Consider the following 17,363-nt stretch of genomic DNA (forward strand, 5'->3'; position numbering starts at 1 on the left):
CTCCGGCGTGCCCGGACAGCCCGGCTCTCCCAGGCAGCCCCGCCCGGCCCATGGGCTGTGAGCGGGACGGGCAGCAGGGGCTCCCAGCAGCTGCGGCCGGGCTTTGTGTCCCTTAAGGGCGCACACAGGAGCTCCCTGGGGTGCTGTGCCTGGCCAGGGCCGTCTCTCGATGGGGCAGGCGCCTGTCTGCGCTCCCTGGGCTGGGCTCTCGCCGTGAGTCAGCCCAGGGCACCCGCGCTCTTCCTGTTGGGAGTGACTCAGGTGGAGCCGCCGATAAAACACGCACAAAAAAAGGCAGCGAGCAGCCGGTGCGGAGCCCCGCCGGGACGGGCACCGGGAATGGCCGAGCTCCGGTTCCTGTGCCTCGCCTGCCTCGCCGCGTCCCTGCTGCCCGCAGCGCTGGGCGCTCGCAGCGGACAAGGTGAGCTCCGGGCAGGGATGTTCCTGCCCCTTCTCCTCCTCCTGCTCCTGCCCCTGCTCCTTTTCCTTCTCTTGCTCCTGCCCCTGCTCCTTCTCCTCATCCTGTCCCTGCCCCTAGCGGCTCGCAGCTCTGTCCCCGTCACTGGAAGCTCGCTTGGGTGCGCGGCATCCCCCTAGGGCACTCTTCCCCTCCTGCCTTCTCGATTGATACTGGATCTGTAGGTGCTTCTTAGTTTTCCTCCGATGTTAAGTATCCCATGAGCGGCTGGTCTTCGTTTTGTCACTGGCATCCCCTTTCAGTAATTTATTTATGTGCAATTACCTTATTGCTGCCGGTGTTTGCTCCCAGGGTGGGATGCGGGTGTGATCTGCTGATCAGTGGCTGATCTGCCCATCACTGCTGGAACCAAAACCTTCCCTGAGCCTGAGGAAGAGCTGGAAGCATCCAGGAACCGGTTTGATGCAATAACATGGCACCTTTTGGATTTTGTGCTAGTCTGTGGGGCTCCCAAAGTGCCACAGCCCTGCTGCATCCTATGGGAGACAGGAGTCTCCTGTGGTCCACAGCTTTAAAAATCCAGCAGATCCCCTTGCACATGCAAATCTCACATAGTGGAGAGTGTCATGGAGGGAGATTTAAACATGTTTGGCCCAGTGGTAATTCAGTTATCTGAATTTCAGTTCCATTGGTCTGGAGATGGGTATGTTTGGCCAAAATCAAGTTTCTGCGTGTATTTTGTAAATACTGAGTGATTTAGATTTTTTTTTTGTCTCCAGTACTGATGTTCTGAAATAAGCTTGCTGGGCTTGAAGTTGAATTTTATCAGTTTTAAGTTCGGTGCAATGGGACATAAGTGCTGTATAAGTGTTTTGGTTCGGGTTTTTTTCAAAAGAAAGAAAAGATCTGCTTTGCTTTACGTGCTGCTTGGATTAATTATTAGATCAGCCTTAATTACATGCAAGTTTTAAAATACTGATATAGATTCTTCCTCTGCTCCTTCCTGGCAGTGTGTGGGAAGCTCTGCTTTCCCAGGGACTCTTGAACCTGTTTCTGTGTGCAAAGCTGATGGTCGATAACAGCTGTGTTTCCATGCTGCAGCAGAGCGGGTTTGGTGGTGTAGCTTAGTCTGCTGATGCAGCCCTGGAAGCCCCAGGCAGGCCTTCCTGCAATGAGAAACTGAAGCTGGGCAGTGGGGACACCCAGCCCTGGAGCAGCAGATGGGACAGCCTGGGGGTCACTGTCCCAGGAGCACAGAGCAGGGAATGGCTGGTATTGACATGGAGCCTTCACTGCATGCAAAGCTCTGTTTTCCTGATGGAAGGAGGGATCTTTGCAGGTTGGCTCGTGTGTACAGGGCTGCCTGATCCTCACAGACCCAGGGCCACCCTCATTGTCTGGTTTTGTGAATTTAAGGAGACAGTTTAAGAAGCTTGAAGCTGCCTGTTGATGTGAGAATTTATCTCAACACAGCCATCAAGCATTTTTCATGCTTTCTTCTCTGGGTGGGAGCTGGGGGGATGACATCCTGCTGGATGTGTGCCATGGATCTCCTGCATCCTGATGTAGCAGTGAAGAAACCCAGCTGGCAAAGCTTCTCCTCAATGGAACCTGCTCTTTTCCATGGATGATCTCAGAGCAGAGCCTCAGGGCACCTGGATACAGAAGTGATCCTGTCCTTGGTTGGTCCTCATCCTCCAGCAGCTCCTTCCTGCTCCCTCTCATTATCAATTCCAGTGCCTTGCTCTTGGTGAGGATTAGCCTGCCTGAGCTCCCGGGTTTCTGGGAGATGACCAGGAGCAGACACACCGTGCAGTGGTGGCACTAACCTGCCACAGCATCTTCAATGGCTTTGAATCAGCAAGACAGGAATTTGTTCCAGGGCTGGAGAACTGGTTCCTAACATGCTGCAGCAGTAGAGCAGCACTCAAAGGTTTGCATTCCCTGGGGTCATGGTGCTCATGCCTGTAATTTAGCAATCCCGTAAATCCTCTGGATTGCGCAGATGTGGGGTGGAGTTCAACTCAGAGATCCTTATGGGTCCCTTCCAACTTGAGTTCTGGCTGGAGTGTAGAGGGATGGGGAGTGGGATCAACCCCAGTGAGATCTTTCTACTCTGAAGGTGAGCACAAGTACTTTAAAAAGTGTCACACTGCTGCTCTCCATTGGTCCTTTGTGTTGTCCATGCCCTTTGGTCACTGGTGATGCTCTTTGAGGCTGGAGTTGCTTTCCCAGACCCTAGGGGCAGGAATTCTGTGCCCACAGGTCAGGCTAGGGTGGCAGAAGATCTCCTGAGCTCTCCTGGCAGCCAGATTGCGAGGGAAGAGCTGTGCTTGCCGAAGTTGGAAAAATCTCTCTCCGTGTTTGCTGGTGCATGAGGTCATCCCTGCTCTTGGCAGAGGCTCCACTGAGTGCCTCCCTGTGGAATGCGGTGCCGATGGGCGTGTGGGAGGGCGGCACCCAGGTGTGAGCACTGGAGGCTTTGCCTGGCCCCAGGAATCGCAGATGCAGAGGACAGGGACGTTGTACCCTGGGGCTGAGCGTGCCAGAAGAGAGCTGGGAAGGAGGAGGCTCAGTGTGTGTGAGTGCAAGGCACTGTCTGCTCCATGCTGCAGGTTTCTGCCCGTTTTTGGGCTCCCTCCACCCCTGTGCTCTCAGAGATGACCTGGGCAGTGTCTGGGTGGCTGGGGATGGCCTTTCCTGTCCCAAGCAGCCAGCAGTGAGCAGAGCTCCTTACAGAGAGGTCGAAGCTCCCATGGCAGCGTCAGGGTGGTTTGGAGCAGTTTCTCGGCAGGCTCTGTGCCATGAGTAACTGGCTTTTTCCCTTGGGATGTTTCTTTCTCCTGCCTGTCTTTAACAACCATTCTCTCAGCGATCCTCAGCCATCCTGAGGAGCATGTCTGCAGTAAAGGTCCTCAGTAAATGCTGGCCACTGGCCACTGAAGGACTGCGAGTAGATGAGAGGTGACTCCAAGAGAGCAGCTGGACACGGCAGTGGAGAGCTGGAGCAGGCACATCTGGGGAGATGCCTGAGTCTGATGTCCAGAGGGATCATGTACCTTGGCTATGGAGGAATGCGGAATCTCATGCCTGTTCTTCTTGCCATCCCTCATGCAGCTGCAGCTTTTCCTCACTATGATAGAGGGTGGGGTGAGGTGACCTGTCCAATCCTGCCCAAACCTTTTTTGCTAATCTCCCTCTTGGCTGGCACACTTCCCCCAAACTCCTTGGATCACAGACCACTCCTCATCACCCTGCACTGCAGACCTGGGTGGGGGGACCTGGTGGAAGTTGGTTGAACTTCTCCTACTCAATTCACTCCTGGCTGGGTGAAACAAAGGATAACCTCAGGAAACTTTCCCTTTTCCCCAAAATCTCCAGTAAGGTTACCCATGCTTTTCTTAGGACAAGACTGGGGTATTTTTCTAAACTATGTCTGCTTATTCAATGTCCTGGTTGTGTTGCAAGACCTGTGAAAGAATGGAGAAGAGCCCTGGCAATGCTATTGTGTGGATTGTGGCTGCTTGGCTTGGGTTTGTCCATCCTGAGCAGTGAAATGGGGCATTCCTCCCCAGTGTGGGGATGCAGAGCACGGTGTGGGCACCAGTGGCACTGGGGTGGCTGATGGACACAGGCATGGGGACAAACACAGAGTGGGGAAGCAGCTCACTGTTGGCGGAGCAGGAAGGGGAGGTTTGTGCCACCTGCACCTTGTTCCTTGACCCTCAGGGTAGGATTGCTGCTGGTGCCTTCATCTCTAGGCATCATCTGAGTTCTCTCTGCTCTCCTCTCCCCAGGCTGTGACTGCAATGGGATGTCCAGGCAGTGCATCTTTGACTGGCAGCTCCTGAGGGAGACGGGGAACGGGTACCGCTGCCTGGGCTGCCAGGGCAACACGGAGGGAGCGCGCTGCGAGCGCTGCAAGGACGGCTTCTTCCGACGGCAGGGGGAGAGGTGCTGCCTGCCCTGCCTCTGCCACCCCTGGGGTATGTGCACAGCTCCTGCCTGGGCTAAGGGGGCTTAAGGCACCTGCTGAGCACCTGGGCAGGTCAGGCTCACAGCCCCTACATAACCAGACCACAGGTTTCAAGACCCACCTGCCCTCTGAAATAATCACAGACTCACAGAGTGGTTTGGGTTGGAAGGTGCCCATGCCACCCTCTCCCTGCTGTCTCTCTGCAGGTTCCCTCAGCCCACAGTGTGACAGTGATGGACGCTGCAGCTGCAAACCCGGAGTGATGGGGGACAAGTGTGACCGCTGCCGTCTGGGCTTCGAGTCCCTGTCCGAGGCAGGGTGCTGCAGGAGTGAGCAGTGAGTGCTGGCCACCACTGGTGGCATGATGCCAGCAGGAGGGCCAGCTCCAGAGCTAGCTCCAGAGCTCTTCTGGGGCCTGTCTGGCTGAAAACACCTCCTGCAAAGGCAGGGTTGGTTTCATAGCAGCTCATGGACAACCTTAAGCCAACCATGCTAGGAGAGAGTGGGCTTGAGTGAGGCTGGACCTCCATGCCATCCTGCAGGGCTTGGTGTCCTGCAACACCATCAAAATCTGAACTTAGCCACTATCTGAGGTGATGGTTTCTTTGTCCAGATAACGCTCAACAAGTGGCAGCCATGTAAAACAAAACCTGCCCATTGTGGGGCTGCCTCATGTTAGTGCCACTCACACGGAGATGTGCATGCAAAAATCAATCTCTTGCTTTTCATGTTTAAACACCTTTAGACATGTTTCTGATCTGACTTCCTCAGCTGTGTCCTCTTCTTCCTCACCTCCCCCCACCATTGCTCCTTTGGGGCTGCTGGCAGGCAAAGGGTGTTAGCAAGAGACAGCAGCCTGCAGTCCTGCTGCTGCGTCTGACCTCCTGCCCGAGCCTCCCCGGGGTGCTGCTGCTTGGTGGAGCTCAGCCAAAGTCTATTAAACTCAGCCAGGGTTTATTAAGCTCAGTGGAGCTTCACTTTTTGCTTGTAGGCGGGTCTGATGCTCTGGGATGCCCTGGAGCAGTAGCAATGGGCACTGGCTCAGCCTGGCACCCACAGTGCTGCAGATTCCAGAAAGAGGTGGCTGTGCAGCTTATCTCCCCACTTCTGCATGGGAATGGGAGCTGGGAGGGTTCTCTGCTGTCTTGTGTAGCAGCAGGAAGCACTGAGGTGCCAGGCCAAGCTGGAAATCCAGGTAGAAGTTCCCGTTGCACCTTTGCAGGAGCCTGCAGTGCGAGTGTGATCCAGCGGGCAGCGTGGGGGACTGTCACTCTGGCCACTGCGTCTGCAAGGAGAGCACCACTGGGGAGCGGTGCCAGAGGTGAGTGTGGCAGGATTGCTGGACACTGCCTGGCACAACCTCCTTCTCTCTGCAGTTGTTCCCTGCAGTTCACCAAGTCTTAGAATGGTTTGGGTTGGAAAGGATGTTAGAGCTCATCTCATTCCAGCCCCTGCCATGGGCAGGGACACTTCCCACTACCCCGGGTTGCTCCAAGCCCCATCCAGCCTGGCCTTGGACACTTCCAGGGATGGGGTAGCTACAGCTTCTCTGGGCACCCTGTGCCAGTCCCTCACCACCCTCACAGGACAGTTTCTCCCCAGTATCCAGTCTAGCCCTGCCCTCTGTCAGGTTGAAGCCGTTGCACACGCCCATCTCGCCATCCCAGCCCGGTGATGACCTTGAACCCTGCTGATGGCTGTATTGCATCAGAGGGATGGGTCTGTGGGCCAGAGAAAGGAGAAAACAACTTGAACATTGTCACCTTCTTGCATTTTCCCAGGTGCAAGAGACACTTCTATAACCTGGATGCCAGAAACCCTGCAGGATGCTCCCCCTGCTTCTGCTACGGGCACTCGGACACGTGTACCAGCGCGGACAACTACAGTGTCCACAACATCACCTCTACCTTCCAGCGAGGTGAAGCCCAAAGAGCACATCCCCACGGCTCTGGGCGTGTTTGCCACCCCTTCTCTTCAATGGGCTGGAGGAACCACGAGGTTCACAGCCCTGCTGGAAGTCAGCCTTGGGCTGTGCTGACTCCTGGGGTGCTCATCCAACCTGCCTGTGGCTGCAGCAACCTTGCTTTGATGGGATGGATTGGTCTTAGGCAGGAGTAGGGTCCAAGGCTTGAGGGGAGCATAGCATTTCTTCACTATGTCTTTCCTGCCGCTTGGAAGGAGGCCTCTGTGCCCAGCCATGCTGATTTACAGTTGTGTGGGCACAGGGATAACTGTGCTTCCCCCACAGAGGTCGGGGTAGGAAGCTGGAGAGTTTTGACAAGACATAGAAAGTTGCTGGAATGCCAGGAACACCTTCCTGTCCATGCTGACTGCTCCTTGTGTGTGCTCCAGGTACTGAGGGCTGGCGAGGTGTCCATGAAAGCGGCTCCCCAGCCCAGCTCCAGTGGTCCCCACGCCACCAGGATGCCTTCATAGCAGCAAGGACATCAGAGCCAATATACTTCGTAGCCCCTGGTAGGTGTGGGATCAGTGGTGGGCAGAGTGACCCTTTGCTTGGTCTGATCCCATTAACTGAGCCTTTAGGAGGAAGGAAAGGTTTTAAGCCTTTGATTTTTCCCTCTGCAGCAAAATTCCTTGGGAACCAGCAGCTGAGCTATGGTCAGGTGCTCTCCTTTGGGTACCGCCTGGACCGAGGGGGACGCCAGCCTTCTCTGCATGATGTGGTCCTGGAAGGACACGGCCTGAGAGTCACTGCCCCCTTCTTGCCCCAGGGAGAGGTCCTGCCCTGCGGCATCAGCCAGACATACACCTTCAGGTAAAACGGGAAGCTGGGGCGTTTGGGGCAGGGGGAACAAGAATGGTTGCGGCTTCAAGGTCCTGGGTTCAGCTGTGCTCCCTTGGAGGTGGCAAATGGCTGCCTGGATGGGGCTGGATGCATCTCAAGTGCTTCTGTCCTGGATAGGCAGGTTACTTTGTGAGAGGGGCAGCAGAAGATGTTGAGGTTTGGGTTCTCAGCTCTGGCTCAGTTGCAGGCAGATGGAAGTCGTTGCCCAAAGCCTTGAGCTCCCAGGAGGGAGATGAGAGAGGGCTCTTGTGTTTTTTGGAGGAGGCATCTCAGTGTTTTTGAAACCAGTTCCACTTCCCCTCTCCCATGGCAGGCTGGACGAGCACCCAAGCAGCAAGTGGAGCCCAAGACTGAATCACTTTGAATTTCGCAGGCTGCTGGGAAACCTGACAGCCCTCTGGATCCGAGCCACCTTTGGGGAATACAGTAAGTGCAGAGAGAGCTGGCAAGGTTAGCTTCTCCCAGCTGTGGGAGACAACAAGTCTCTGGATGGATACACCTTTGCAAAAAGTTATTAAAAGATAAAAATAGTAAGTGCTCCAAGGGGGCAAAATTAAATAGCGAAGAGATTGAGCAGGATAGCAACTGATTTGCTTCTCCATGTGCCCAGGGGCACTGCAGTAGAATGTGTGACCTGTGCAGGTGCTGGCTGTGGGGTCGTGCAGGTGGAGCTGCTGTCCCCTCGGGTGACTGACTGGCTGTGCTTCCCTGCAGGCACAGGCTACATCGACAATGTCACCCTGGTGTCAGCACTGCCCGTCCCCGGTGTCCCTGCCCCGTGGGTGGAGCGCTGCCGGTGCCCGGCCGCGTACCGGGGCCAGTTCTGCGAGAGCTGTGCCCCTGGCTACCGCAGAGACAGCCCTGGCCACGGCCCCTTCAGCTCCTGCGTGCCCTGCAATTGCCAGGGGGGAGGAATTTGTGATCCTGACACCGGTAAGAGAAGTCACCTCCACGCTGTGCTTGTGGGCTCTGTGGGAATGCAGGGATGTGTGTCCTGAGAATAGAGCTGTGGGGAGTCGAGACCACTGACTTCACAGCAATTTCTTCAGGAAGGGGTCATTAGGTATTGTAGGGAGCTGCCCAGGGAGGTGGTGGAGTCATCATCCATGGAGGTGGCCAGGGAAGGACTGGATGTGTCACTCGGTGCTCTGGGCTGGTTGACAAGGTGGGGATCTGCCACAGGTGGGACTCGAAGGTCTTGGAGGGCTTTTCCAACCTTAACGATTCTGTTGCTCATCTGTGATTGAGATTCTGTCTGTAATCATGGTCTGTGACTTGGGTCTGAAATACGAGGATCATCCAAGACAAAACTCCCAGAACCTAGAAGCACTGCAGTCAGATGCATTTGGAACAAATTGGATGTATGTTGGAGAGAGAAAAAAGCATCACCTGCTGCCCATATAGCAATATTTCTTCATTTCTGACTTCTTATTTGAAAGTTAAGCATGGCAATGATCGGACAGAGCCTGAGAAACCTGGTTTCGTTGAAGAAGTACCTTGTCTGTTGCAGGGGAGTTGGCCTGTATGACCTTTAAAGGTCCCTTCCAATGCTAACCCTTTCATGATTTTATGTGGTGGATGGTGTGGGCATGGTGGGGATCCGAAGAGATCTCGTGGGGGTTGCTGGACCATGGGTGCTGTGGCTGGAGTAGTGGAGGATGTCCCACTGGGAATGTGAGTAAACTGCCCTAAGCCCTTTCCTTGCTGCTCCAGGTGAATGCTACTCAGGAGATGAGAATGTGGGCACTGGTGCCAGCTGTCCCTTCGGCTCCTACCGAGACCCCCGGCAGCCGAACACCTGCAGGACCTGTCCCTGTGGGCCCGGCCAGGGCTGCTCCGTGGGGCCAGCCCAGGATGTCATCTGTGGCCACTGCCCTCCTGGAGCTGCTGGTAATGCCCTTCTTGCTTCTGCTGTGCCTCCTTCTACCGTGCTTGGAGCTGGGCAGATCCACACCGTCCTCTCAGCCCAGCTTGCCTGGACACTGCCACTCCTGCCTGCCCCGAGGGCTGGGTAAACACACTTTGTCCTGCTCTAGGAGAAGTTCTCATCTAAATGTAACATGGATGGAGAAAGGATGGATTGGAGAGGGAGGGGAACAAAAAGTAAGGAAGAAAACAAATAGGAAATGAATTGTATTAGGTCAGTTGTGGCACCCAGCTTTCGAGAGCGTGTGTGGGGCATCGTGGGTTGGCCGTGGTGGTGATGACAGCAGAGCAGCTGTTGTGCCAACCCTGATGGGGCTGAACACCCCCATTTCTGTGGGGCACAAGCAGCCTCTGCCTCCCAGGCATTAACTTGTGCTCATCTCTCCTCTCCCAAAAGGGGCCAGCTGTGAGTACTGTGCCGATGGCTACTTTGGAGATCCAGCAGCTTCCCAGCCTTGCCAGCTGTGCCGGTGCAATGGCAACGTGGAGCCCAACGCCGTGGGCAACTGTGACCGCCGGACCGGCGAGTGCCTCAAGTGCATCTACAACACTGCTGGCTTCTACTGCGACCGCTGCAAGGATGGCTTCTTCGGGAACCCCCTGGCCCCTGACCCCTCTGACAAGTGCCGAGGTGAGAGCCAGGGGCTGTCTGAGCTGGGCAGGAGTAAGAAAACCCATGGCTGACTATGGAGTGGTTTGATGGGAAGGAAGGAGGATGCTGGAAAGTGGGAATGGTGAGCAGGTACCAAAGCACAGGGCTAAATGTTGGAGGAAGGCAGGGACAGATGTGCTGTGGCTTGAGGTGAGGCCAGGCCCCCTGAACCTGTGTCACTCTGACCTGCAGCCTGTACCTGCGACTCAGTTGGTGCTGAGCCCCTGAAGTGCAGGAGTGACGGGAGCTGCATCTGCAAACCTGGCTTTGAGGGTCCCCGCTGTGAAGAGAGTGAGTGCCCAGCGTGCTATGGCCAGGTGAAAGAGCAGGTGAGCATCTGTGACAGCCCCAGGGCAACTTAGCAACCAGGAGTGCAATGATTAGCTCACCCTCAGTGTCTCCTCCTGTCCTCCTCAAGCATCTACTCCTGGTGCAAGTGAAATGTGAATTCAAACCTTGGCTTTGTACCCGATTCAACTGATCCTTTGTGCCCCCTCCTAAAATGAGCCTTCATTTTGGTCTCTGTCTGTGACCCTGGTTCCCAGCCTGGTCTTTCCCCCGTGGGTCTGGTGTCCTGCTGGCTGATGGCCTGGCCTGTGGTTGCAGATGGAGCGGTACCTGCAGCAGCTGGCAGAGCTGGAGCTGCTCCTGTCAGAGGTGCGAGCTGGCGGTGGGACCCAGAGTCAGGAGCTGGAGGGGAGGATGCTGGCGGCTGAGGAGACACTGCAGACCATCCTCAGGGAAGCCCTGAGCCTTCAAGGTACCACCTGCCCACCACCCTTGGATGGGGCCACCTGGGCTGTACCAGGGAGGGTTTTGCTGTCTGGGCCTTTCGCAGCAAGTTTCTCTTCAGCCTTTCTCTCTCCTCACCAGCTTCCAACAGGTCTCTGGAAGCCCGTGTGGCCAGGATGAAGGGGCAAGGGTCCAGCTCCCAGAGTCGCTTGGACGAGATCAAGGCAACGGTGGAGAGACTGAGGTCTCTGGGGAGCCAGTACGAGAGGCAGGTGCAGGAGACCCGACAGCTGCTGGAGAGAGCCAGGCTGGACCTGGATCGCAGCGGTGCCGCTCTCCTGCGGGTGGTAAGAGCACCCCGTGTGACACACTCCTGGCTCAGCTCAGGGCTGGGGGAAAAATCAACAGAGAAAGAAAGGCTTTAAAGATTAGAGGTGTTGTTTTGTGAATGTAGGTGTTCTGGTGGTCCTTTCTTTGGAGTCAAGACTTTTTTTGGAGTCGGGGTCTTCAGGGGCAATGGAGGTTTAACGTGCTGTAGTTGCCTCTTTCAGTGCCAAATTGGATGGAGAGCAGGGAAGAGAACTTACACCTGTCTTTCTTCCTCCCTCCCCAGAGCATTCCTGTTTCAGGCTTTCCCGGGGGCTCGAATCAGTTCTTGCTGCTGGCCCAGGAGGCTCTGAGACTGGCCAACAGGTGAGTTGCTCCCACTGTTAGTCAAGAGCGAGGGGAGGAGGACTGAGACCCTGCTAGGTGCCCAGAAGGTTGTTTCTGGAGGGTTCTGGTTGGTATCTGCCAGCCCTGGAGCAGGAGAAGATGCAGCTGCTGGGTTGTCTTTGCTGCCCTATAGAGTTGACCTCAGCTGTCTTTGAGGATGTAATTTGATGTGATTTAGAAGCATCTTCGGGATCAGAGTTTTGCCCTTGGATGTCCAGTTGGAACAGAGGGCTCCTGCCCTCCCCAGTGGGGCTCTATCCTTGGAAGATACAGGAGGAACAAGCAAAATGCAGGTTCCCTTTGCAGACATGCTGTGTTTCCCAAGGGGGTGCAATCCAGCATCAGTGAATGCAACACTAAAGGAAGCTGGTGGAGAAAACCTGGGTGGGAACCCTTTTTGACAAGCCCCCTGTGCTCTGCAGCCACACACAAGCAGCCAATGCCATTGACCAAGCTGCAAAGGGGGCGCGGGACGATGCCCGGCAGGCACTGGAGCTGCTGCGCGCGGCCGCGGGCGGAGAGGCTGCCTTGGGCTCCCTGCCCGCGAGGTGAGTGCAGCTGCCTTGAGTGTCGTGTGTGGAGCTGGGAGGGAGAGGGCATGGCCAAGAATCCATCCTTGCCTCCCCATGTGAGCTGCAGAAATGTGCAGTTGGAGGCAGGGAATTTGCTGGCGTGTCTGAGGGGTGAAGATGAAGGGCTGGCAGCTCTGTGGAGCATTTGCTTCCCTCCTCACAGCCCTCCGTGCTCCTGGGGTCCTGCCCTGCGGCTGGGCAGAGGGGTTTAACACCACGTGTGGATGGGCTTCTGGGGATGATTTCCACATATGGTTGAAAATCTGGGATGGGTTTAGCCCAAGGGTGAATTTAAGCCCATGGTCAGACTTGGCCTCTCCAGAGCCCAACTTTGCCCACCCTGCTGGGATGTGAACAGCAACCTTGAAGGAAGGTCAGAAGTTGAACAGGGATGTGCAGGAGAAAACATACAGTGGTGGAGCAGGGATTAGCACAGCCACCATAGAGCCTATGAGGGTTCAGCTGTGTGAAACCTCTGAGTTTGGAGTGGGAGTAAGGAGCCAGCAGATGCCCTGCTCATTGGAGGGACTGGGATGCAGGGAATGTTTGTATTGACATTTTATGTGTGATAAATCTGAATGGGGCCTTGGAGAACGTGAATGAGTCAATGTAGATGGCAGTATTATTGCTGGGGTGGGAGGCTGGCAGCTTGGCTGGTACCAGGCTCTCCAAGCTCACATCTGTACAGGTACGAGGAGCTCAAGTCACTGGCTGGAGGCCTGAAGGATGATGCTGATGGAATGGCCTTCAAGGCAGACATGGCTTATCGGGGCAGCCTGGAGCTCCTCAGCTCCCTGTCCCACCTGACAGAGATGGATGTCGGGTCCTTTAAGGTGAGGGCTTTGTCACACCAGGAGAATCCCCTTCTGCTCCTCCTGATGCCCTCCCTGCTTTTCCCACCACAAGCTCAGCCCTTCCCAGGGCTCCATCCCTGTTGGAGAACCACTAGATAGGCATCTTCCTACCCCTTTTCCCCTTTTCCCTGGTTCCTGGTGTGCCCTGGGGACATGCTGGTGACTCCACAGTGTCTGTGTTTCAGGAGGAAGCCTCGAGGCTGAAGCAGGACACGAGTGCCCTGCAGGGCCAGGTGAACACGTCCCTGGCCCAGTACCGGGGTCTGCAGAGCCGTGTGGGGCGCTGGGAGGAGGAGGCCAAGCAGCTGCTACAAGGACAGGAGGGCGAGAGAGCGGTAAGAGCTCGGCTGGAGAGGGGTCACCCCAGCAGGAGCTGCAGCCTTGGGGCATGCCTGTGGCCCTGCCACTGTCCTTGCCCAGCTGCCAAAGGCAGCTCTGCCTGCCTGGTGCAGGATTGCACCCTTCCTTGGGGCTGGTCTTCAGACCTCAGTGTGTGCAGGGAGCTGCTGGTGCAGGGTCTCACCTGCCCATCTCCTCCATGCAAGGCAGGTTGAAGACCTGCTCCTGCAAAGATTAGAGCTGAGATGACTCAGGATATAGCTGGAGCTGGTTGAGGAGCATTGGCACAAGCTTCTTGGCAGATCAGCTTGTGGTAGTCTTGATTAAGGGGCAAGAGCAAGCATTTGGGAACAGACTGATGGGTCTCTTCCAGCCCAGCTCCTCCCAGGCTGCTCTGGCACCGTGTGATGCTCCCATACCGTGTCCTTCACCTACCCTTTGTGTCCCTTGATACATTGCAGAAGCTGACTCAGCTGCTGTCCCGAGCCACCCTTGCCAGGAGCACAGCCCTGCAAGCCGTGAGCGCTGGCAATGCCACCTTCTACGAGGTGGAACAGATCCTCAAGAGCCTCAAGGGTAGCGTCCTAGAAACCCTTCGTTTTCCTTTCCATATGGGGTCTCAAAAGTAGTATGGCTTCATTTTCACATGTGTTTCTTCCAGAGTTCAACCTGCAAGCAGAGGACAAGAGGAGGGAAGCCAAAGATGCCATGAGGAGGCTGCCCATTATCAGCAGCATGGTCACCACTGCCAGGGAGAAGACAGACCAAGCCAAAGGGATCGTGGACAGTGCTGCTTCTGAATCAAAGGCAGGCAGCAGCGTGGTGGAGGTGGTGAAGGAACTCACCACAGGGATCCAAGAGGTGAGGACAAACTCTGGTGCTGTTGCTGTCACTGTCGGGAAAAGATTTGGAGGGGGAAAATCACGGACATGGTTAGCAACATCATGGTGCACCCGAGGGGTTGATTTTTGAGCTGAAGTTTCTCTACAGTGGGTCCTGCAGATACCAGTTTGGCTGTAGATGATCTCTGCAGGCACATTTCTTCCATGAGAGTCTCTGTAGCTCCCTTTCAATGACCAAGGGGATTTTTTCACTCCTGCAGCCAGAGTCACTGGCAGGCCTGTGAGGTGCCAAAACTGGTGTTTGTGGGTTCACCTCCCACATGTGTGTTGTGGATTTGCTGATGTGTGAGGGAGGGATTGAGCCATGGACATAGAAACAACTCTCTGGAGCAATTGGTGGGAGAACATGAGCACAGCTTGTGATACTTTTGGGTCCCTTGTAGAAGGAACCAGGTCCTCCCAGTTCCCTATTCCGGTGTACCCAGGATGATTTTGGCTGTGCTCTGCTCTTCTGAGACTGCCTTTTCCTGTACACACCTAGGACATTGCCCGGCTCAAGGGGGAAGCCAACAAGACGGCTGACGGCGTCCTTGCCCTGGAGAAGGCAGTGGCCAGCCTGCAACAGGAGGCCAAGGAAGTGGAGGACTCATTTCAGAGCAAACTCTTGGAGGTGGAGGCGGATGCTGCTGCGATAGAGAAGGTGGGCCCCCATCTCCCTTGCCTTGTCTCCTTCCCTGTTGAGTTTGGGCTTGATTTCACCTTAGAGCTGCTGCCTTTTCTCCTTCAGACAGCTCAGGAAGCTCAGAGGGTCCATGACAAGGCTGGCCGGGCAGGGGCAGCTGTGCAGAAGACACTGAGTGCCCTGGAAGAGCTGCTGCGTCTCATGAGTAGGTTTTGCCATGCCCTTGTGGGATGTGGATTGAGACAAGTCCCCACTGGGTCTAGGCAGGGCTTCTGGGCGTTGAGTAGAAAGTTAAATTACGTGATGCCTGTGAACAGGCTGGGCAGCAGGGCGGAGATTAAGTATCTAGAAAGATCTACTCAGCCTCCATGAGTGCTTTCCTATTCCTTGTTTTCCTTCTGTGCAAAAGACCAGCCTGGTGCCGTGGATGAGGATGCTCTGAGGCAGCTTGAGGAGAACTTCAGCAAAGCCAAAAGCAGAAGCAGGCAGCTGAAGGCGGAGATGTCGGAGCTGGAGCAGACAGCTGCGCTGCAGAAGGCCCGGGTGCGCGTACTGGAGAGCAGCATTGATGACATCCTGGCTGATATTAAGAACCTGGAGGATATCCAGAGGAGTTTTCCTCCAGGCTGCTACAACACAAAAGCCATTGAATTGCCATGAGCCAGCTCTGGAAAGGCTGCAGCACCTGCCAGGCTGAAGGCAGGAAGGCCCCCCAAAATCTGGCAGAACTGGCTGTGTTTGGTTGTGTTAAACTGATCCATACCCTCAAGATCAGTGTGGCAGATGAAGTTCACAATCTCCCACTGGCCCTGGGAAGTTTGTAATTTTTCAAAGCGCTCCGTCCCTTGCTCGTGGGAGGAAGGAGACTCCTGGTTTGTGAAGGTGCTATTGTCTGAAGAACAGCCCATTCCTACAATATATCTCTGAGGTGCAGGGTTAGGTGAGTTTGCACAGTTTGGACCATGGAGCTCCTAACTGAGAGGTTCTCCATCACCTGTGGATACCCTGTCCTGCTCTGGCACATGCAGAAGGACTAGGGTCTGTCCATACTTTTGACAGTGCCACCACCAGTTCCTCCTCCTGTTCTCCATGTGATTTTCCTCACCTTTGGCAGCTCAGGAGCAAGCAGCATGAGAGGCTGCTAGGCGAGATGAGTGCTGAGCTGTGGAACTGGTGATGCTTCCCGTGGTGTCTCCTCCCAGGCTGGCAGTCCTCCCCTTGCTGGCATGCTGTGGCTCTTGTACCTGAGAACCCCGTCCCATTCTACAGCAGTCCCTGTAACCTCATCTCATTAGTTTAAAAATACTGTGGATGTCTTGAATGTGTCTCCACCTCTGGTTTGGTGCTGCCTGCCTTCCCTCGTGGTGCTGTATGTTTCTCAGAGGTCACCATCACCACTAAGGTAGCTCTCCACAGGCGTTTCCTGCTGTTCCTGCTTTGGCTTGGATGAGCCAAAGACCACAGTGCTCCCTTCACTGCAGCTTTCACGTGGGTCCAGCTGCATTCTGACACTGCTCACACCTTCCTTCAGATGCCATGCAGGGGAAGAAAGTTTCAGGGGAAATAAGTGCCACAAGATGCTGGAAGCTGAAGCTCTGCTGAAACCCCTGCCGTGCACGGTGATGAAAGAGGAGATCCCAGATGGAGAAGGACACTGGGGACTCACCCACCCCTCCTGTCTCTCGGGTCTCTCTGATAAAGTGGAATCTGATAAAGCAGCATCTGTGCTTTTGCTTCATGATATACTGAGTATTATGTCTGCTTTACATTTTTTATTTAAGTGAGATGCATTTTAGTCTGTTGTACAGCGTAGGGACAGCTATTAAGGACCTGCTTTTCCATGAGTTGGATTTTTTGAAAGGTAGGAGGTCAATAAATTATGAATACTCTTGGCTAGATCTTGCCTAGCACTTTATTTTCTCAGGCTTCCTCATTTGGGGGGATTTGGCCATGGTTTATCGCAGCAATGATATCCCAGGCATTTCCTCTCTTGTTCTGACTCGGTCTTGGGGTTGTTTTAAAATCACAACAGTAACATCTGTTTTGTTTTGTTTATTACATAATTTAAACATTTTGCTGATAAAGTATTTTTTGTCAATGACTGTTTTTTCATATAGCAACAGAAAAAAAAAAAAGGAAAAAAAAGGCTCCAAAACTTTTGACAAAGGTGAAATTGGTGGCATGGCAACTTCAACCCCATTCCCTCCCCCCTTTATTTTCTTTCCCGAAAAGACGTTTGAAGTTCATTTCACTTTCAGCAAATTGACTGTTAAAAAGTGGCGGTTCAAAGACCAAAACCCACAAGCTTCTTCCCACACCTCCCCTTTCCACCCTGGAAACCCCATCCTCAGCTCCCCAGCAGTCACGTGGATCATCACAGATGATTATTTTCTTCCCATGCCCACCCAAAGACATTTTTCCAAACCAGTCCCAGAGCTGAAGGCCCCATTACAAACCCCCATCCCTCCCCCATCCTGTGAGTTTTACTGAGTGGATACACGAAGGTAAGAGCAAAAGTAGGACAGAACAAACTCTTCATTCCCACTACAGCTAAGCTCCACCATCCCAACCACGTGGAGCAGGAGGCCATGGCATTCCCACTCCCTTCCATGTACCAGAGGGAGGGAGGGAGGATCAGAGATGGCTCTTGGACATGACTCTTTCTTTCTTTCTTTCTCCATCTCTATTGTTTAATTTTCTCTGTCTTTTCTTGGGGAAAACCCACTGTCTTTGCTCCCACTCCAGAGGTGTTTCTCCCCAGGAGGTTCAGTCCCTCTGTGTGTTTTGGAGGGTGGTTCCCACCACTGCTGTTTCTCTGGCTTGGAGCTAAGAAGCACAGGGGATATGTGG

The 17,363-nt window shown here is 54.6% G+C and overlaps 1 protein-coding gene across 1 annotated transcript; it reads left to right on the plus strand.

The window, feature by feature from the left end:
• The first annotated feature begins 339 nt into the window (after positions 1-339).
• LAMC2 (laminin subunit gamma 2) lies at positions 340-16,739 on the plus strand. Its single transcript, XM_033067951.1, has 23 exons — positions 340-421; positions 4,216-4,404; positions 4,601-4,730; positions 5,617-5,715; positions 6,176-6,312; positions 6,747-6,869; positions 6,981-7,170; positions 7,514-7,626; positions 7,915-8,133; positions 8,914-9,090; positions 9,524-9,757; positions 9,971-10,107; positions 10,385-10,538; positions 10,652-10,857; positions 11,124-11,203; positions 11,647-11,772; positions 12,485-12,629; positions 12,836-12,985; positions 13,451-13,565; positions 13,651-13,850; positions 14,373-14,531; positions 14,619-14,718; positions 14,923-16,739. Exons 1-23 carry the CDS (start codon positions 340-342, stop codon positions 15,171-15,173), a joined length of 3,516 nt encoding a protein of 1,171 aa, XP_032923842.1. The 3' UTR covers positions 15,174-16,739.
• The last annotated feature ends 624 nt before the right edge of the window (positions 16,740-17,363 follow it).

This window comes from Catharus ustulatus, chromosome 9 (assembly GCF_009819885.2).
Source record: "Catharus ustulatus isolate bCatUst1 chromosome 9, bCatUst1.pri.v2, whole genome shotgun sequence".
Lineage (NCBI taxonomy): Eukaryota > Metazoa > Chordata > Aves > Passeriformes > Turdidae > Catharus > Catharus ustulatus.

Excerpts from the sequence above, each read along its gene's own strand:
- LAMC2 (XM_033067951.1), top strand. The coding sequence starts at position 340 with ATGGCCGAGCTCCGGTTCCTGTGCCTCGCCTGCCTCGCCGCGTCCCTG. Across the intron at positions 12,630-12,835 it reads TGGATGTCGGGTCCTTTAAG|GAGGAAGCCTCGAGGCTGAA; the intron begins GTGAGGGCTTTG and ends TCTGTGTTTCAG. Across the intron at positions 14,719-14,922 it reads AGAGCTGCTGCGTCTCATGA|ACCAGCCTGGTGCCGTGGAT; the intron begins GTAGGTTTTGCC and ends TCTGTGCAAAAG.